Source organism: Abramis brama (assembly GCF_963993115.1).
Source record: "Abramis brama genome assembly, chromosome: 13".
Lineage (NCBI taxonomy): Eukaryota > Metazoa > Chordata > Actinopteri > Cypriniformes > Leuciscidae > Abramis > Abramis brama.
In genome coordinates this window covers 32,018,785-32,040,389 of record NC_139975.1, presented here as the reverse complement: position 1 = coordinate 32,040,389, position 21,605 = coordinate 32,018,785, and the positions used below count along the sequence as shown (strand labels likewise).

The 21,605-nt window shown below is 42.0% G+C and overlaps 1 protein-coding gene and 1 long non-coding RNA gene across 5 annotated transcripts in view; one reads left to right on the top strand and one right to left on the bottom strand.

Annotated features, from left to right (window-relative positions):
• Nucleotides 1–17,585, bottom strand: part of LOC311094709 (E3 ubiquitin-protein ligase TRIM35-like) — a 50,379-nt gene extending 32,794 nt beyond the window's left edge. For 2 of the 4 annotated variants that reach the window (XR_014608709.1, XR_014608710.1), the window contains exons 1-6: nt 16,988–17,562; nt 12,609–12,704; nt 12,266–12,496; nt 12,126–12,148; nt 11,926–12,044; nt 9,891–10,094 (exon numbers count right to left, since the gene is read on the bottom strand). Coding sequence is in view for 2 of the 4 variants with exons in the window: in XM_084132833.1 (XP_083988959.1) it covers nt 1,701–2,239; nt 11,926–12,044; nt 12,126–12,148; nt 12,266–12,496; nt 12,609–12,704; nt 16,988–17,380 (1,401 nt within the window). In the remaining 2 variants the exon portion in view is untranslated. Of the gene's footprint in view, nt 1–941; nt 2,240–9,486; nt 10,095–11,925; nt 12,045–12,125; nt 12,149–12,265; nt 12,497–12,608; nt 12,705–16,987 lie in introns of those variants that run through there. The other 2 variants (XM_084132833.1, XM_084132834.1) reach the window with 2 other exon arrangements.
• The window catches only part of LOC311094718, a 49,381-nt gene that overhangs the window by 21,727 nt on the left and 6,049 nt on the right, over nt 1–21,605 (top strand). The window lies entirely within an intron of this gene.

Here is a 21,605-nt window from a genome sequence, read left to right as displayed (position 1 = left end):
TTACTAATTGTGATATTAAAACATTTTGGGCTTAAAATAAAAAAATGTGCATTGTGCAATAAAGAAGTACTCCAAATAAAGTTTATTTATAATATTTATACCAGTAAGTCTCAAACAATATGTCAGTAAATATGTTAATGGGTTTGTAGTATACTTAGAGTGAAATAAATGTATTTTAAACATATTTTGGTATAGGTTTTTCTCACCTGGGCTGCAGGGTTGGGAAATACTGTGTAACAGCATCCTCCCTTACACTACATGAGCCTGTCCAGCAGAGGGAGTTGGTAACACACACACACACACACACACACACACACACACACACACACACACACACACACAGACTGTGCCCCAATTCAAATTCAAAGGCTGGTTAAAAGTGTAATCCAGCAATTTCTCTCAAAGAAATGTATTCTGGGGTAGGCCAGGCTGCGAATGAGCTGTTGTATCTGTTGTATCCTTTATTTCACTGGAAACGAAGGACGCATTTGGAGGAGCCTTCACATTGGGACAGCCTTCGTCAACAGAGTGCTACTTTATAGTCAACAGAATCTACTTTATAGTGAAGAGTTGACAACAACACTGTTAATACTTACATGATGTCCTTATATGATAACCTTACATGATAAGTTCCTTATCAATTTTCCTTTGACTCAGGGAAGAGGAAGAGTAGAGAAAATCTTTGAACTTTTATTTCAGTAAAATTAATTTTACACAGGATTATTGTGACAAGTGCATATATATATATTGTTTTATGGTGCGTATTTTTAAACACCTTTAACCTTATTTTAATTATTCTCAGGTTAGTTAAAGTAAGTCAAATCTGTCCTAAATAATAAGCATTTGAATTTCCATACTTACAATATTTAGATCACAGAAGACTTCTCCGTGGTCAGTTCAGCTCAATCTTTTTGTAAAACAGAGACTTATGGCAGGCGAGCTTCTTAATTTCAATTATTTATATTTTTTATTAAATACAGGTTAACTAGTTTACATAAAAGGTACTAATATATAAAATAAAAATAAAAGTAAATCAAAACCAAATAATTTACAAGCTTTCATCTTCATGAGGAGCAATGGCAAGGCAACTAACACCGGAGAGGCCGTCCTTGGTGAATCAACGTCTGCCTGGACATTCTTTTACAGTCCTTTTAAAAGTCCATCAAACTTTTTGACATGTTCAGAAATCCCCTCTTTGGAAACTCCCTAAAACTTGTCCATATAAAGCCTTTGCCTCTTTGTCCTACTTCTTCTGGACCTTTTCTTCATCGCTGTATCTTCTGTATCTCGTCCGCAACACATAGACGGTAATAATTGCATTTTTTCTTCTTTATTTGGCAAAGCTCTTTCTAATACATTTTCAATTTCTCTCTACTCTGCCATATGCTTAATAAATGCTTACAACATTCAGTGTGGTATGTCTTTCTTTATAAACCATTTTCTCAATAAATGATTTTACAACAATAATTGCAGTGTTTTCTTATATAAAGGTTTTCTTATAAAAACCTCTTTACGGTGTTTTCTTATATAATAATACAGGGTTAATGTAAAACACTTTCCATTACACAAAGTTACAATTATAGTTAATATGAGCCTGTTTACATGAGGCATTAATTATAACAGAATCAATTGCATATTTCACCCAACAATATATATAGCATAATTTGCAAAACTGAATTAGTCTAGAAGCATAATCAGATTTAACTGTGATTTTCTGCTGTAATAAACAGTTTAACTGGTAAGATCCTCAGAGGAGTTGTGCAGCGATTATATAAGAATGGAAAGACTGTGTCGTTGAAAGTGGATGTGAATGTGAGTAAATGTGTGTTAGTTACAGGATCAGAGAATGACACTGTTCCTCTGTCATAGTCCAGCTGAACTCTCACACGCTGAAGCTTCTGTTTAACAGTAAAGACAGTGTAGCTTTGCTCTGGGGTTTGTGAACTGTATTTGCTGTTCATGTACTGCACACGCCAGACATTAGAGTCAAAGAAATCTCCCTTCCTTTGGTTTGATGCTGTTGTTATTCCAAGAATCCAGAGTGTACTGTCGCCAACCTCCACATCCCAGCAGTGTGTTCCTGAGTTTAAGCCCTCAGATCCCAGGACACATGCAAACTCATCAAACCTCTCTGGATTATCAGGAAGTGTTTTATCTCCAACACTGTACGACACACTGGTCAGATCAGCAGAGAGTGTTAGACAACGATGTGCAGTGTTTGGATCCAGAGTCAACGGAGCTGCAGAGAGAATAACATCAGATTAGAGGATGAAATATGTTATTAGAAATGTAAATGTAAACCATATAAAGACTTCATAAATCATATATCATGCTATCACAGGGTTCTCAAGTTTTATCAAAAGCTTGGAGTGAGATCACATGCGGTTAGGGGAGGAGCCCTAATGGAGCCCCACCCCCCAATTTTACCCATTGTTCATAATTAACCAGCACAAATTGAAATTATAACAATTGGTAAATCTGATAAATGACAGAGCAATTCATCACATCAAAATATACTCTTTAATGTTATATTTCAAAATTACAAATATACAAAAATTACAAAAATATAAATTGCTCCAAACAGTTTGGAAAAACAAATCTTTTTGCATTTTGAATGTGTCTAGTCGAAATGGTATAATGATTTATTGTGTGGTGGGACATTGTGAACAAATGACATATTAGAGTATTAAGTTACTTAGTTTCAGATAACGTAAGCTAGCCAAACTGAGCCAAAGCTTCTGGCCTGGTTGCAAAGTAGTTGTAGAGTTTTTGACTGCATCAATAATAATGTTTACGATGGGCTATATTAAATGCTCTAGCCTAAAAATGTTAAACAAGCTTTCTTCCAACTTACCTTCTCCATCACGACATGTGTTTGCGCAATGTTGTTGGTTCTCTTTCATCATCTCGTGTTTGAGATCCACCTATGGGAAGGGCATCCGCACCTGACCTCTGCAGAAGCATCCAATTGCACCAAGTCTGGCCTGACAGACAGAAGCGCGTGTCCAATGCCCGGTAAGGGACCCGCCCCTTACCAAGTGTATAAACACTAGCACGCAATATCTTACCTCAGTTGTTATTCACTTCTCGCGACCTCTTTGCTTCGCAGCTCTACAGGTTTTCGCTGACTTCACCACAGTCAACAGGAGGAAATATCTGTTTCGATAGGCCTCCGCCAGGCATGATTGTCAGACGGTTACGTTTAGTTGCGATTTATTTCTGGTTGCAAGCCACCCACACTCGCTACCTGGATTTGCTCAGGCTGCCCGCCTGTTTTCTTAGCTTTCACCTCTCCCATTGATCACAAGCTCTCCGGTCCCACTAACTCGTCGGACTCGCAGTCGCGTACATGCCCTGCCGTCTGCGGTTCACTCATTGCCGCGAGGGATACCCATCCTTTTTGTGTGGTATGCATGGGATTAAAGTATGTGGAAGAAGCTCTTTCTTTTCCTGAGAACTGCAGCCACTGCCTCGCTCTGCCTAGGAAGCTTCTTCGACGTATACTTAAGGTTGCGTCCACCCAAAACACGGATGAACAATACGACTCGGATGTTGGAGTAGGTGAAAGCGTTGCAGATCCGGGGACCTCCCAGAGCATGCCTGCTCTCACTTGGGCTGACCAGTCTAACGAGGGCTTACTCGAGGAAATTCTTCCCGGTATTTCCTCGCTCGACTATGAGCCGCCCGGCTCAGGCGAGGACGAGGACCCCGCTATACTTGATGGCTCGGACGACGAGGAAACCATCCCGTCCGCCCAAGCTCCCCCGGTTAGCGGCTTGGCTACACTGCCGCACGCGGTCCTTCTCGAGGTGTGTGAGCGAGCGGCCGCTCGTCTCGGCATTGAATGGCCGGCCCTCCAGAATGCCGCCGACCAAGAGAGGGATGTGTATGATGGCAAACTCCTAGGCCCTCCTCCCGGTCCTAGGAAGCAGCTCATGCTTGTTCTCCCCGCGTGCGCTAAGCACATGCGTCACTATTGGAGAGACCCACTAGATCTCAAGCACGGTCTGGCGGGTCTAGAGGTTAAGGATATGGCAGCGTGTGGTATGGGCGACCCTCCCACCATCGAGCCCTCGATTGCCAGACACCTTAACCCCTCGCAGGGAGGGTTACTGGCCCCTCCTAAGCCAGTCCTCCCTAATAAGATGGACCGCTTCTCAGCATCTGTTTTCCAGACCTCAAGGCCTCAGCTCTCGCGGTGTGGGCTCTAAATGTTTCCTCCCTCCTCTCGGCCTACCAGGCTGAGCTTTTGGAGGACATGAGCTCACATTTGGAGAAAGGCGTGTCATCGCCGACGCTGTGGAAGGAGATCATTACTGTTAACGACCTGGTCCTTCGCAACGCCTCTGGCTCAATCTCTCTGGTCTGCCCGACAGCGAGAAGAGACGCATAGCAGGAGCCCCAGTGGAACCAGGCCAGGCTCTTTTCAGCCCTGCTGTTGCCCTTATGCAGCAGCGGTGCGACGATAAGAAAAAGGAGGATGAGGCGTTTAAACTATGCCTGCCTAGAAAGGCCATTCCACATCAGCCCCCCTCAGACCTCAGACTTACCCCTGGGGTAAGATGTCTTTCGCTGCAGCCACAGCCAAAAAGCCCACTAACTCTACCCCGTCTGACGGGAAGAGGAAGAGGCCTACTTGATGTTCAGCTCCAGGGGCTTCTTGGTCCAGGTTTTCGGGTGACCAACCCATTGGACACAAGTTTGAGTTTTTCCCCCTCTTCACCCAAGAAGAGGAAGTTCTTAACTCAAGCGCCCATTTTCCCTCGTTCGGGTGCCCAACCTCAGTTCAACATGGACATGTCACAAGTTCAGGTGTGGTCCATAAAAAATTTCCCCTCCCAGCTTCCAGTTTCAGGACTGGGGGGAATTTCATTGTCAAAAAGTGCCCTACCACTGTTGAAAAGTGCTCAACCACAGTCATTTCACAGTTTGCACAAACCACCTCTCACACATTCAATAAAGGTTCAAACCCCTGTGTGTGTTTAAAAAAAAAAAAAAAATCAAACACAGAGTGAAAGCTCTGCCGAGTGCTGTTGTTTGTCAGAAATCCTACATGTCGCCCTTAAGTTGTCCACTAGATGGCGCCATTGTATCACAAATGAACGATCCGGTTGTATTGCCAGCCCTAGGCAACTCTCCGTTGAGTGTGGCTTCTCTCACGGCACACGTGACAGCCTGGCAGTCTGTGGCAGCTCCAGAATGGGGGATTCACACCATAATGAAGGGCTACAGACTTCAGTTTGCCAGAAAACCTCCACGTTTCAGCAGAGTTATCTTTTCTCACACAGAAGAGAGCTCCGCTCACATTCTGAAAAACGAGATCTCTTCTCTTCTCTTCTCGAGAAGGGGGCGGTGCAAGTGGTGCCTCCGCATCAGTGTCATCAGGGTTTTTACTCCTGTTATTTCCTGATTCCAAAGAAGGACGGTTCACTTCGTCCTATTCTGGATCTCAGAGTGTTGAACAAACATTTAAGGAAAATACAATTTCAGAATGTTAACCCACAACATTCTCTCTCGTGCAGTAAAACAGAACGATTGGTTCACATCGATCGATCTGAAAGATGCTTTTTTCCACATAAGCATTTATCTTCCACACAGGAAGTTTCTTCGTTTCGCCTTCCAAGGCATATGTTACGAGTTCACAGTGCTTCCGTTTGGTCTAGTGCTCAGCCCAATGAGTGTTTGTCTGTGTGCGGAGGCAGGGTTAGCCCCGCTGAGATTAGCGGGGCTCAAAATCCTGACTTACATAGACGATTGGCTGATTATAGCCGATTCGAGAGAGATCGTCATGCAAAACACTGCTCGTGTAATCGCTCACATCACAGCGCTCGGCTTCAAAGTGAACGTGAGCAAAAGCAATTTCACTCCCGTGCAGAGAGTTATTTTTCTGGGTCTGGAGCTGAATTCGGTTACAATGTGCGCGCGTCTCTCACAAGAGCGCGTTCTCTCCTTAATGAATTGCCTCTCACAATTCAGAGAAGGAGCGAGAGTACATTATCGCGCATGTCTCAGGTTACAGGGTCTTATGGCTGCGGCTTTACATGTCCTGCCTTTGGGCCTTCTGAGAATGAGGGCTTTCATGAAGTGGGTTTTATCTCTTCATCTCAGCCCTTTGCGCGATCTCCGCCGCTCTGTCACAGTGACACGCTCGTGCACATTAGCGCTGTGCCACTGGAGGAACGCAGAGTTTTACGCGCATGGGACCCCTCTCGGGGCGATTATGCTGCGGAAAGTAGTAATGACAGACGCGTCCTTAACAGGATGGGGAGCCACGCAAGAGGGCAGAACAGTGAATGGTGTGTGGCCAAGCACACTTCACTCAGCCCATTTAAATTATTTGGAGCTCCTCACTGTGTGGAAAGCTCTGAATCCCTTTCTGCCCCGCTTGCAGAGGCATCATGTGCTGGTGCGCTGCGACAACATGACAGTTGTAGCATATATCAACCGCCGGGGGGGATGCGCTCCTCCAAGCTGCATACTCTCGCTCACAGGCTGTTAGTATGGAGCAGGCGGCACTTTCTGTCGTTACGGGTGACCCATGTCCCGGGCATACTGAACAGGGGCGCAGACCTCTTGTCAAGGGGAAACCCTCTCTATGGGGACTGGCGTCTCCACCCTCAGATAGTGGGTCTACTGTGGGGGAGGTTCGGCCAGGCATCTCTTTGCATCTCTTTGCCTCGCGCGAAAACGCCCATTGTCCTACATTCTTCTCGCTACGGGACGAGGACGCCCCCCTCGGCGTGGACGCACTGGCCCATCCGTGGCCCAACGTGCTGCTCTACGCATTTCCTCCACTTTGCCTCATAACGCCGTCTCTGGCCAGGGTGAGGGAACGGGGCTTGACCATGATTTTTATCGCTCCCAGATGGCCCAGGGCACCGTGGCTCTCAAAGATTATCCCTCTGCTGTATGCCCAGCCATGGCCCCTGCCAGTTCGCACAGACCTTCTGTCCCAAGCGAATGGGGAAATCTACCACCCGCACCCAGACAGGGTGGCCCTCTGGGCAGTGGCGGAGCTAGACTTTTAAAACAGGGGTGGCAAAGGGGTGGCAAGGTATTATTTTGGGTTGTCAATACACAAGGAAAATTGCTTAAAGACGTCTAAAGTGCTAATAAATTGTATGTCTACACAAACTTACTTCAGTACTTCAGTACATCTCTACAGTCACATCTACTATCAGGGATGCAAACACATGTATGGTCAAAAAAGAGAGAGGTTATCGAAGCCCTCGCCCCGCGGTAAATATCCAGATACTTACATAATTATGATGCATTTAATCCTTTGTAAGTTATCATTTTGCAGTGTAAGATTACAGTTAACACCTTTAAATATTACACAAATGTATTATGCATTTTTATTAAACTTAGTGAGTGTATAAATGAGCAGCAAATAGTAATTCTTGAAAAAATCTGCACAGTAACTTTATAAAATCTAAACATGTTAATAAAAACAAATTACTATTAGTACTCTTATAAAATTCAATCAGGTAATCATACATTTCACAATTTTATATTTATATATGAATGTCAAGAATAAGAAATGCTTATTTTAAATGTATTGTGTAGGCTAGGTATAAAAAATATAGGCTTTTAATAATCTTTCAGTGCGCAAAACCATGATAATATGAAACGCTTCAAAACAGAGCACACAAAGCGCGTATGCGCATCGCGGGTGCAGAATAATGTGCTCAAAGCAACATGGAGTCACAGTGTGCAGCGCTGCGCTGCACAAGTGCGCATTTAAAAGTTCACGGCACAAAGCGAAGAAATGTCGAGCGCACAAATCCTAGTGTATATCTGTCCAACAGTTTATTGATCATTTGTTTCTTCACAGTTTTAAATTCCAGTTATTGTGGGTTTGATGCCGATTCATAGTCCTTGTGATGTGTGTGATCTAGCAGGCACATGGTAGCGAGTCGTTAAAAACAACAACAAATATGAAATACAAATACACAAAATAAAGTCATTTTATGCAAATCCACAGCCTTTTTATCTACAGATCAAGCATTATAGTGTGAATATATCATATTGGAGAGTTTTACCGTGCATCCTGCTGTAACCGGACGAGGCGCACGCTGTTTGAATACTGAATGGAGAATGATTGACAGCCGCAGAGGAGGGAAAACGAGTTTCCGTAAACTTGAATTTAATGATGTAAATAGACTTCTGTCCCTCACATTAAGCTATGGAATGGCTTCAGATGACTTTGTGAAATTATAATCAGACCCTCTCAGACCCAAGTCACCCAAACTGCCGTGAAAAAATTGCGAGGCGCCGAAAAGCGCGCTGTTTGCATCCCTGTACTATCTCCACGGTGGTTTTATTAAGATTAGTTCAATATGCTGCATTACACGTGCCAATATGAATAAGCCTACCTAATGTCTGTGATTGTTGCTAAACATTTGCTAACGACATGTTTTAAGCATCTTCACGCAGGCGTGACAGTATTAGTCAGTCAGTTTCACGAGACTAGTAATGCTCATTGAAGTATTAATGCTAAGCACTACAGTGCAACGTCTCCCTTACTTCCCGTTAAAACAGTACTTCGTTTAATTTAATACCAATAAAAGCCGTACATACCAGCAAAACGCTCTTCATCGATCCTGTGTGTGCTGCCGCGTTATGTTTTGGAGCCGTTTGAAGCACGAAGGAGCTGGGTGTCAGCTTAACCAATGAAAAGTGTAGCAGCAACAGCACGCTGCACGCTTGTGCACGCTTGCGCTGGGAGATTTGGGAAATGTTCGTAAAAATCAAACAGTGTAATGTTTTCAGCGGGGTGGCAACAGGGGTGGCAAGGACTTTGTCTGGGGTGGCAAATCCCCCCACGTGTTGTGGCCACCATTCAGTGTGACAGAGCCTCTTCGACATGGTTCCTGTACGACTGTAAGTGGCGTTTGTTCAAAGAATGGTGTGAAGGGCGACAGTTAATATCATATCAGTGCTCAATCACTGATATTTTATGCTTTTTACAGGACCTTGTGGATAAGGGAAGATCCTTTTCCACTATTAAGGTCTATTTAGCGGCTATCGCTGCATGTCATGTGGGGTTCGACAACGCTATGGTGGGGCAACACCCACTTATTCGTAGATTTATGAAGGGTGAACGCCGCACTCTTCCAGTTCCCAGGAAAGTAGTTCCTGAGTGGGACCTCTCCATGGTGCTGGAGGCAATGTCTCAACAGCCGTTTGAGCCCCTGGGAAGTGTTTCCCTGAAGAATTTGTCTTTCAAGACAGCTCTTCTCCTGGCTTGGCATCTGCCAAGCGTGTCAGTGATCTCCATGCACTTTCTCATCCCTCGTGCACTTAATTCTTTCTCAGTGGAGATAAGGTTTTTCTCAGGCCCAACCCAGCCATTATGCCAAAATGCTTCCTGTCATTTCTCCTCCACAGAGGATCAGAAGCTGAATGCTTTGTGTCCTGTTCATGCCCTGTGGGTGTACTTAGACAGGACCAGCTCGTTTAGGAAAAGTGACAAAAAGCTTTTCATTTCTTGGGGCCCCCCGTACTCAGGGAACCCCATTTCCAAGCAACGCCTTTCTCATTGGCTTGTGGAAGCTATATCTTTGGCATATGAATCTAAGGGAGTGCAGCCGCCTGACGGCATCAGAGCTCATTCCACTAGAGGTATGGCTGCCTCTTGGGCTCTGTTTAAGGGAGTCTCTTTGCAGGACATATGTGCCGCTGCAAGCTGGGTCTCTCCCCATACGTTTGTCAAATACTACCGGCTCGATGTCACCAGAACTCCGGTAGCTCATTCTGTCCTGGGTGTTGGCTCTTTGTAGCTTTGTGCTCTTAGGCCCTCTACCCCTAAGTTAGCCTGGGCTGCTTAGTCCAGCCTTTTTAAAGTCACTAAGCATGTTTCTAACCTGCACCGGGCACCATTTACTCACCATTATGAGTGTGGTCAGGTTTATTCATGAATGCATGTTACCACATGTCATTCTTTGCTGCTATGTGTCTTCCTCACTGTGTGTGGTGGGTTTCGTGTGGCGTGTCATGCACCGCCTTTCCAGGTGACGGTCCTCTGGCTTTCAGGGCCTCATTGTAGTGGAATTGGGCAATCGGGCAGCTGTCCATATCTCCCATAGGTGGATCTCGAACACGAGATGATGAAAGAGAACAATAGGTTACTGTTCGTAACCCCGGTTCTCTGAAACATTGAGTGGAGAGATCCACCAAGCTTGCCCCGCTTGCTGCACGAGAAGTGAATATGCTCACTGAGGTAAGATAGCGCGTGCTAGTGTTTATACACTTGGTAAGGGGCAGGTCCCTTACCGGGCATCAGGGATGTAGTGGAGGCTAAACGCACGGAAACGCCGTTTACGCACCTCCCAAAATTCGGAAATAGCGTTTGCCCACCTCCAAAGTGCGTTTATCCACCTCTACATTGCGTTTATCCACCTCTAAATATCACGTTATTTGAGCGAACTTTGTTTTTCCAGTGCGTTATCGCCGATCGGTACATGATTCGAGCATTTGAGCCGTTAACGACAGAGCAGAACGCGTAGCACAAACACGGAGCAGAGAGCGCAGCGCGCCGACACACACACACACACGGAACAAAGAGAACGGCGCACACACGTAGCAGAAAACACACGCTCGTGAAGTTACTAAACAAACTGCGTGAGAATGAAACTTGATCGCAGCCGCAACAAGAAATCATTAAAACAATGCAAAAAAGGGATTTTTTTTATTTCATTACAGGCAGCTGGTTTAATGTAGGGAGCATGTCAAAACCCAACTGTACAAGAGATTCAGAGGGAGTCAAGCCTGCACCAGGTTTAAGACTTTTCCCTCTACAGGGAAACACTGATCCACATTTTTCTGATAGACCAAAAAATTAATCAATTAATCGAGGAAATATTCAACAGATTAATCGACTATGAAAATAATCCCAAATCACTAATCATTATGCACAAGTGCATTGCATTGGAAGCCGTGGATATAAGCCTCCCTCTCGATCTCTCATAAATATTTTTGATCTCTCTGTTTTGTCATTTAGTAAACTTTATAGATTTCAACCATATTATTCCTTTTTGAGTCTCTTCAACAAGAACTTAGATTAATGTAGGCTATGAATTGAATAGTGATTGTGTGACCTATGATGAGGGAACAACCAGTGATACCCTTGGTAGTACCATCAAATGATAGCCTATAGCGATGTCATCAGGATACACGTCGTGGTCCACCAGAATTTATAGTTTACCCACCTCTTTTTTTACCACTACACCACTGCCAGGCATTGGACACGCGCTTCTGTCTGTCAGGCCAGACTTGGTGCAATTGGATGCTTCTGCAGAGGTCAGGTGCGGATGCCCTTCCCATAGGTGGATCTCTCCACTCGATGTTTCAGAGAACCGCGGTTACAAACAGTAACCTATTGTTACCTAGTAACGAACGTAAAGTGGCCGAGAATGTTCCGTCAACTTCCGTGTGTTCGCGCATCTATGTTGCCTAACGAACGCAATCTGGCCGAGATACTGTACGTGCTGGCGGCAGGAAACTTCACTTTGTGTGCCTGCGCCTCGTATACAACGTTATATATAAAGCTTGCAGGACAACTTGGTTGGCATTGCCTTTTTCAGCGTGAGAAATACACTGTGTGGCGTGTGAGCGTGTGAACTGATTGAATTGCGTGTGTCTCACGGCCAATGCATGAGACTTGTCTCTCAGTTACTGTCAGAATGGATTGAGGCTTCATGTTTAATATCAGTATTCCATCAACACTATAGTATCCTAATACATAAACATAGATCATGAGGAATAGACTTTTCATTATGAGTTTGCTGTATGATCTGATGATTTTCTGAAATACAGTTCAGATTCACTTGGAAATTTTTAAATATATTTCTATCAAATGTTAATGTTGTGTATGTTTATATCTGAACTATCTTCTGCACTGGTGTCAAATCTGCTGAGACTCACTGTGTTGGACAGTTTCCAGCATCTTCTTCCAGACTCTGAACGGCAGGTTACCCAGATAACGCGACACATGAATCAAAGCTCCAGAACTCATCCGTGGATCCGGCTGTGAGATCTGGACTCTGAGGAACATTCAGGAGTCAGAACTGCAGTGAATTTGAGTTCAGATCCACTGAGAGAAGAGATACGAGCAGATCACTCACCTTTCCATCGTGACTTTATAGTTCTGGAAAATATAGAGTTTGAAAACATTTTAATATCTTATCAAACACTCTCAGTGTCAATGAGTCTCTCTATACAAGTTGTTTTATGTACAAAGAATGAAGCCAGATTTATTTGTCACCTTTAGAAACGAGACGTCATTGTCTTTCATCATTTTCTCCATGACTCTGATTGTGTGTGAAAGAGCTGAGATGTGTGTGTTCATCTCCTCCAGCATCTCCTTCATCCTCTGCTTCTTCTGCTCCTCTTCCTCTCTCAGTGCAGTGATTGTAGCTTCTTCTTCGTCTCTGAGAAACTGATGAAGCTTCTCAAACTCTTCTTTAATCTGACGCTCTGTGTGCTCAGCTTGAGACTGAAATCAAATCACATTCACTTCAGTCAGCGCTGTATGAACACACACTCCACTAATGTCAATAATACACTCCGTGTGTGAATGTTGAGTATTTAACTCTTTATATCCTCACCTTGATGAGTTTGATTGTTTTATCACAATTTTTCTTCATTTCTTCTCCATGTTTGAGCTTGTTTTGTAAGGACGTCGGTGCTGTATTAAATTCCTCCTACAGGTTAAGATGAAAATCTGTGAAACTTATGCAGCTATAATAGGTTTAAACAGGGCCGGAGTGGGGCCACTTTTCAGCCCGGGAGTTTCAGGCCCAAGACCGGCCCACTTTTTCCACGGTGGAATTCCAAATTAGCACTTTTTCCAAATTGGATAAATGAAGCAATAGTTCAGCTCTTACTATTGTGTAGTTTTTATTAAAGGGATACTCCACTTTAAAATGAAAATTCTGTCATCATATACTCACCCTCATGTTGTTTCAAACCTGTATGAATTTCTTTCTTCTGCTGAACAGAAAGGAAGATATTTAGAAGAATATCAGTAATCAGACAGTTTCTGGTCTCATTGACTTCCATAGTAGGAAAAAATATATACCATGGAAGTCAATGATACCAGAAACTGTCTGGTTACGGATATTCTTCTAAATATCTTTCTTTCTGTTCAGCAGAAGAAAGAAATTCATACAGGTTTGAAACAACATGAGGGCGAGAATATGATGACAGAATTTTCATTTTAAAGTGGAGTAGCTATCCCTTTACAGGGCTCGCAGAATTTCAAAATCGCTGGTAGCCCTTCGGGCAGGCACTCTTCAGATTTTGGTAGCCCCGAAATGAATGTTACTAGCCCAGATAAAAAGACAATTTTTAATGTAGAAAATTGGTTAGGAGTCAAAACAATGAATCAAAAACTTTTTCAAAACACAAAATATCATATGCATCTGGTTCTAGCTAAACTGAAATGTGTGTGATCAGTGTGGAACATGAATCAGTCTGTGTCTGTGGCTCAGCCCCCAATGAGGGTATGATAAAAAAAAAAAAAGATTAAAAAAAAAGTAACACTTTAGTTTAGGGTCTAATGCTCACTATTAAGTTTCATTAACATGCAGATGGCAGGGTTTTATCATCACTGAGGTCCCGAATGTGAGGTAGGCTAGTTTGGGGGGTCCGGGGGCACCCCCGAGAAAATGTTGATTTCTCTGATCTACATATGTGCATTTTAAGATGTTTTGAAGGCCAAAAAAATTGGATAACAATAGATTTAAAACCATGCAAGTGCAGGGGCAGCTGATTATTTTTCTCTCCTCATCAGCATCACTCCTATTCTCTTAGTTTTTCTCTTGCTCTGTCTCTTCCCCTCCTAAAGCTGAGCTTTGACTGATATAGGCTTTTCATTTTTGTCTGTCAGTGAAGAAAGTAAACGGGGTCAACAAATAGGTTGATTTATGAATCATTTTCTCAGACGCGTTCATTTACTGAAAGCTACTAAGAAAGCTAGGTAGCCTAACTAAGTTTATTAAATTCATTCACAATATGTACACATTAATTATTGATCGTATTCCTAATACAGGGCCGTAGACAGGGCTTTATAATCAAAGAGGTCCTACATTTAAGGTTATTAGGGGGTCCTATTTCTCTGATATGTCCATTTCAAGACGTTTGAAGGCCAAAAAAGGATAAGAAATAGCTTTAAAACCATGTCAGCGGGCAGTAGATTATGTGTCAATACCTGCTCTCACTTCTTATCCATCACTCTTTCTTCTTCTCTCAGTCTCCTCATCTTGCCCTGTCTCTTCCCCTCCTAAAGCTGAACTTTTTTAATTTACTGAAGGCTACAAAATGTATATTAATTCTCAACATGTACACATTCATTATTAATCTTCTGCCTAACATGATGAAAACGGCTTTGTTAATGCTCTGTTAATGTCCCCTCACAATGACAGTAATTATTAGTCACGTTGCATAGGCCTATTTTCAGTTCAAAATGGCGAAAAGTATATTCGTTTGTCTGATTATTTTTGTCATTTGTTTCACATGTATGACCTAAAAAAGCTGTCAAATATGAAATATTTAGTTTAGCTAACTTACATCTCATCTCGCACTCGACCGTAAACTGAAGCGTCAGTCGCTCTGCTCAAATTCGCGCTCAGCAGCTTCTGTGTATATAAAGCCCGCCTACTTTGATTTGATTGGTCATCTCAAATATTCGGACATTGACAGACCAATGAGACTCAGGTGAACACACACACACACACCCTGTCCTCTGTTTCTGACGTGTGCTCTGCTCGGCGCCGCTGCGGATTGAAGATGAAGAACGCGCTGAATCTGATTATAACAAGACTGAAGCGAACACTATTTCAGATAGCCCGTCGGGCAGGCCGGTTATGCATTTTGGTAGCCCGACTTGAAAACACAATAGCCCCGGGACGTCGGGCAGGCGATTTTGCGAGCACTGCTTTAATACCATGGTTCAACAAATAATGTAAAGGTTAAATAATAATTCACTTAGACTTTAGAAGCAATTGACAATTAGCACTTTAGACAATTGCGACTTTATTTCACACAATTCGGACTTTATATCTTGCAATTCTGACTTTATAACACGCAATTGTGACTTTATTTCACACAATTCTGACTTTATAACACGCAATTGCGACTTTATTTCACGCAATTGCGACTTTAATTCACGCAATTCTGACTTTATAACACGAAATTGCGACTTTATTTCACGCAATTCTGACTTTATATCTCGCAATTCTGAGAAATAAAGTCATGTAAAGAGATGTAAACTCGCAATGTGAGATAAAAAAGTCGCAATTATCTTTTAAAATGTTTTATTTTGTGGCGGAAACAAGCTTCCATACCTCCTGGCCTCTTCCTCCCATCCATCCTCCCTGACGCGTTACGGTAGGGCCGGCCCAGCTATCAGTAGGCGCCGGCGGTGCCGCGGTAGCCTTCCTGAGAAAACGTTTTGGAAAAGCCGGGCTATGGACCCAACCAACTCTATAGGAGGGGAGGGGAGAACTCCCTCACATGGTACAACCCATTCAGAGGCTGCGCGCTGCGGCTGCGGTGTCAGAATGCGGAACGTGTGTAGCCTAATGTAACTAACGTGACAAATGTGAAAAAATAAAATAAAAATCCTGGACCGGCCCAAAAGTGAAGCGGCCCACCGGGAATTCTCCCGATTCTCCCGATTACCCACTCCGGGCCTGGGTTTAAACAATGTATGTTTGGATGTTTTTTATGTTTGTAACAATGCTGTTACATTCAAGAAGATTTGAACATCAGAGGATCAAAGTTTTGTGTAGAATTTTATATCAGTAGAAAATCAGAGTGTAACGCTGAGTCAGTAGAGTTAGGATGCATTTGCAGCTTTATTAAAAGAGATACTCGTACAACAAACAGTTCAGTCAACGGCGACAGGTATATACAAGGCAGAGCAGAGACGTAATCACAAACCAGGCAGTGGGTCAGGGCAAGCAGCAAACAGTACAGACTTAATCCAAGAAGACAGAGCACAGGTACTGTAAGTAGGCAGGTAGCAGAGAATCTTAAGAAGGTACACAGTCCAGGGTCATACACTGGGAAATCAAAAACAGAGAAAAACGCTCAGAGATGTAAGTCACAGCAAAACAAAACTTCGCAATGAGACCTTGTGAGAGTGCTGGTTAAATAGTCCATGGGATACACTGTAACGGGTTTCTGTAATTTGAACAGTATTTTACTGTAATATGTACAGTAAGATACTGTAAAATATGTATACAGTATGTTACTGTAAACAGCAAAGGATTATGGGAAAATATATGGTCACTACTGTAATTCTTCCCTACTGTAAATCAATTTACAGTAGTTAACTTGTGATACAAATGGTCACCAGGAGATTAATTCTATTGACTTGGGAGATGTTGCCTTTTTTCTTCAGCTAGTGGCTTCCTAAAGGTCAAGATTTGTAATTTGTACTTCTAAAACAAAATGTTCAACGATTAAAAAGAATATTATAAGGACAAATGTTCGTGAGTTATTGTGATTTTTTTGGGGGTGGGGTAAACATACATTTAAAAAAAAAATTTAAATGATGAAAAAAAATAAAATAAACTCAATACTAATACTGTAAATGAAAATACGGTAATAATACTATAAATGCAAGTACAGTAAATGGTACAGTATATTGTAAGTGAAAATACAGTAATAATACTGTAAACATTTTACAGTAAATTACTGGCATCCAGCTGCAGTAAATTACTGTAAAATTTACAGCAATCTCTTTACAGTGTATGGATCAGGAGTGAGTATAATCAGCACCAGGTACAGGATCATGGAAAATTAAGTCTGTGAAATGGATAAGTACTCAGGCGATGTTGCCCTCTGGCGGTGATCAGAGGTAGCCACAGAGGCTTGATTTGTGACAGAGATTTAAACAAAAATAAATACTGGTCTATTGTGTACACAAATAATATGTTCAACACTGTATTCAGCATGAAATCAGAGACATTTGTCTTACCTTGTAAGATGAAAGCACTTCACTGATGGGTCTGAATGTGTGATTGGCGTGTTTCTCTGACTCTCTGCACACTAAACACACAGGCTGTTTGTCCTCCAGACAGAAGAGTTTGAGTTTCTCTCTGTGTAAACTGCAGATCTCCTCAGATCCTGATGAACGTTTCTCATTTCCCTTCTTTATCAATGAATCACACAAGTTTTTTAACGCAAGATTAATTGGAGGATTACCTTTAGATGATCTTCTGCAGACAGGACACTCCTGAGTTTTCTTAATTTTCCAGAACTGTTGTAGACACTCTTTACAAAAACTGTGACTACAGGACAGAATAACAGGAGTCTTGAAGATTTCACAGCAAACAGGACAAGAAAGCTCTTCCACAGATTTTGAATCCATTTCCTCTTCTAGTAAAAGATCCAAATAATCTTACAATTTACTTTCACTTTCTGAACTTTGGTTTAAAGAGTAAACAACTATTACAATCAAAATCTAATCTGGGTTAACTCAGAAATAAACAAAAATGCTATAATATAATGTGTCCTCCTCTGTTCTTCACAACACTGACACGTTTTAGCTTTCAGTAAAAATGAAAGGCAGAAATAATGACTCACTTCCTGGCTGGTTTTGTAAGAGGGTGGAGGTGGGGGTGGGGGTTGGGGGATTGGGGGGGGGGGGGGGGGGGGTAAAGGGGGGTCACAGATGGTATCAGTTGCTGAATTCAGAACATTATACTAGCATACTCTTCCTATTTCTCTTGCAGAAATATGGTAAATGCAGTATGAGTAGTATACTAGTATGGTCTTCCGAATTCAGATGTTGTTGTTTTTTAATGCCAATAGGAAAACTTACATCACCATCTTCCAGGGCTGCCAACTTTTGAGTTCAGCTTGGAGTGAGAATCGAGCTTGCGAATAGATTTTGATTCAACACTGCAAAAATGCTTCTCTTACTTAGTATTTTTGTCTTGTTTCCAGTCCAAATATCTAACAATTCTTAAATCAAGATGCATTTACTAGATGAGTAAAATGACATAAGATATTAAGTCTTGTTTTCTGGGGAAATAAATAAAAATTAAGGGAGTTGATGCTTAAAAAAAGTTCAATTATCTGCCAATGGGGTAAGAAAAATAATCTTGTTTCTGTTTGAATTAAGTTTAATCTTACCCCATTGGCAGATAATTTTGCTTTTTTTAAGCATCAATTCACTTAATTTTTATTTATTTTAAAATAAATAAATAGGGCCCTAGCGCCCTCTATTGGCCAGCCGCTTTGATGTTTCTAAATCCGAACCGCTGAAGACGCAGTGGCTGAGTTTTGTTTTCGAAAGGAATATTCCCCACGATCAACGTCAAAGCTTTCATGTTTGCACAAATCATTTTACACACCAGACTGCTTTACAAACGAGGGTCAGTATAAGAAGCTGCTCCTGAAAAAAGGATCGGTACCAACTATTCGTGTTCCTGCTGCACCTCCAGAAGAACTGAAGTGAGTGTAACGTTTTATAAACCTTTATATTAATATTTATATTAATCTTTGCAAATCGCTTGATGCACGCTTCACGATGAATGCGGTTTACACTTAGGGTAACGTTACATTACGGCATGTTTTCTATGTACAACATTCTCAATATAATTCATAATCCCACGTTTATAATGAACAATGCGTTATGGTTATTGTGTTAGAAATGGTGTATGCACAGAACAGAGGGGCGGGGTTAGCAAAGCTCAATATTTATTTAAAGACACATGCACTTAAATGGCGTGCTGAAAACAGAGCTGTTTTTGACCAGGTAAAATTAGTGTTTTCTTACAATACTAATGAAATTTTTTAAAGTATATTACAAACTTTTAATTTAGACCCTAAAGAATCATATTAGCTTGTACAAAAATTGTATTATATGACCCCTTTAAGGAGAAGGACATCATACAAGATGAGGAATATTTAAAAGCAGAAGAGGGAAAGAAAGAATCTGAAAAAAAGAAAGAGTTTGGGCCAGTGGATGTAAAGAAAGAGGACTTAAAGGAGGTGGAGACAGCGCTAAAAGAGGAAGATGGAGAGGAAGATGTACCAGAGATTGAAGGCGCAAAGGAGGAAGTTACACAAGAGATGACTACATTTCAAAAGGAATATGAAAAAGAACATACGAGGGAGAAGGTCTTAATTCAAGAGGATAGCAACACCCTAGCAACCAACCAGGATACCCTAGCAACCGCCTAGCAACAGCATAGCAACCACCCAGAACACCCTAGCAACCACCAAAAATACCTTAGCAACCACCTAGCAACCGCCTAGTACACCATAGCAACCATCCAGAATACCATAGCAACCACCTAGTAACACCCTAGAAACCGCATAGCAACACCCTAGCAACCGCCCAGAATACCCTAGCAACCGCCTAGCAATACCATAGCAACCACCAAGAACACTCTAGCAACTGCCTAGCAACCACCCAGAACACCTAGCAACCACCCAAAATACCCTAGCAACCACCTAGCAACCACCCAGGACACTTTAGCAATCCACTAGAAACACCATAGCAACTTTTTAACTTAAAACTACCGGTAATTCAAACTTTAAACTACTTTAAACTATTTTAACCTTTAAACTAATTTAAACTTCAAACTAATTTAAACTATTTTAACCTTTAAACTAATTTAAACTTTAAACTACTTTAAACTTCAAACTACTTTAAACTTCAAACTACTTTCAACTACTTTAAACTTTCAACTACTTTAAACTTTAAACTAATTTAAACTTCAAACTACTTTAAACTTCAAACTAATTTAAACTTTAAACTAATTTAAACTTCAAACTACTTTAAACTTTCTGGTCCGGCTTTCTCAAGCCAACTTAAAGTTTGTCTCGACAAACTTTTTAATCTAGTTACCAGGGACGTGCACAGGGGGGTTGCTCAGGTTGCCCGGGCAACTGCCCATATGCCCTTCTCGACTCACGTTGCCCTTCCGAGGGGGAAAAAAAATAAAAAAATAAAAAGTACAATGGATGCAGAATTTCACGTAGGCCTAGATAAAAAAAAAATCGCAAAGCCTCATTCAATTCCATTCGGGCACCGAAAGTGAAAGTCAGTAGGGGAAGGCCAAACTCTGTTCATGTGACTGCAGCGCTGCACGCGACCGGCACCTGCGCTGAGCCTGCATGAGCGGCCCTAGATTGTCGCGGTTGTCGGGTGAGACTCAACATTGTCGGAAAAGGTGAGTTTGTGATGTATAACAAACGAACAATCATCATCAGGGTTCCAGACTGCAACCATTTTTTGAGAATGTGCTAGTTAAAAATTTTATGTGGTCGCATTTGTGCGAGTGCATGGTCATGTACTACTCAGTTAAATTCACGCATGAATTTTCCTGTATTGAACTTGTTTTAGCGCCCGCCATAGTGAATTTTTGTCCTGCCAAAGTCTTATTTGATCGGTGAGTAATGTAGATGAACTGCTGCGCTTGTGACAGCGCATGTTTAACTGAAAGAACGAGCAGAGAGAGAGAGAGAGAGCGAGAGAGAGAGAAACCCGATTGCGCGCGCGCTCTCTCTTTCTTCGGAGCCAGGCGAAAGTGTAAACAAGACCGCCTCCAAACTAGCGCTGCCTTGCTCTCTCTCCCTCGCACATGTTAATCAAAATAAATCGATACGGCGGTAAAAGGTCGGAAGACCAAAAGTTTCATGTGGAGCATTCTGAGATTTTTTTCTCTCCTGAATTACCGCTGGGTGTGAATTGTGCTAAATAAGTTGCCTTATCTTCTCTGAAAAGCGCTCCGGACATTCAGCTGACATAAAACAACACTTTAATTAAACGAAAAAAACTATCCAGTGATGAAATGTTTTCTGTGTTGACACAAATCTTGGATGTCCATGTCCTAACTGCTGGGATAATCACACAGCGCGCATGACACGTCCAATTCCCGAACTAATGACTCCTTTGAACCGATTTATTTAATGAATGGTTAAAACAACTGATCTTTCCAGCAGTGAACTCAGGAGACATCTGAATCGGTGTATAACTAATCAGTAACACTTTACAATAAGGTTCTATTTATTACATAAATTACATAAAAAGTACAGTTTGCTTACTCAAGCTTAAGCTTTAAAATAAATAAAACCACTTGTTTTTTTAAAAAAAGCATATGACTGCATTTTTCCACACAGTGTTATCAAGAAGAATCGTTAAAGAATCGGATCGATAATCAGAATCGTCAGTGGCATTATTATTGATCAAATCTGTGTTATTAGTAGTAGTTAAGGTGATTGAGTGCTGTATTTCAGTGTTTTACGTCTTTGCGTTGACGATGATGTCCGTCTTGCCAAAGAAGATTAATCCTTTACAGAGAGTGTTCCTGCACCACCTTCTTTTATATTCCTCAAACTGCCTGGAAAAAAACTAAGAAAACAAAAACAAAAAAGGATCACTTCAAGGGATTGCAGTGGACTAACATTATCTCTTCAGGCATTCACACAATCCATCCACATTGCAGTTTTGCTTTTACATAGTTAAAATACAGGGATCAACCAGGAACACACCTGCTTTTAAATGCTCTGGCTATTGCTTGTTCACTGACTGCCCAGTAGAAGTTGATGTTGTTGTGCACAGTGAGAACACACTTAAAGCA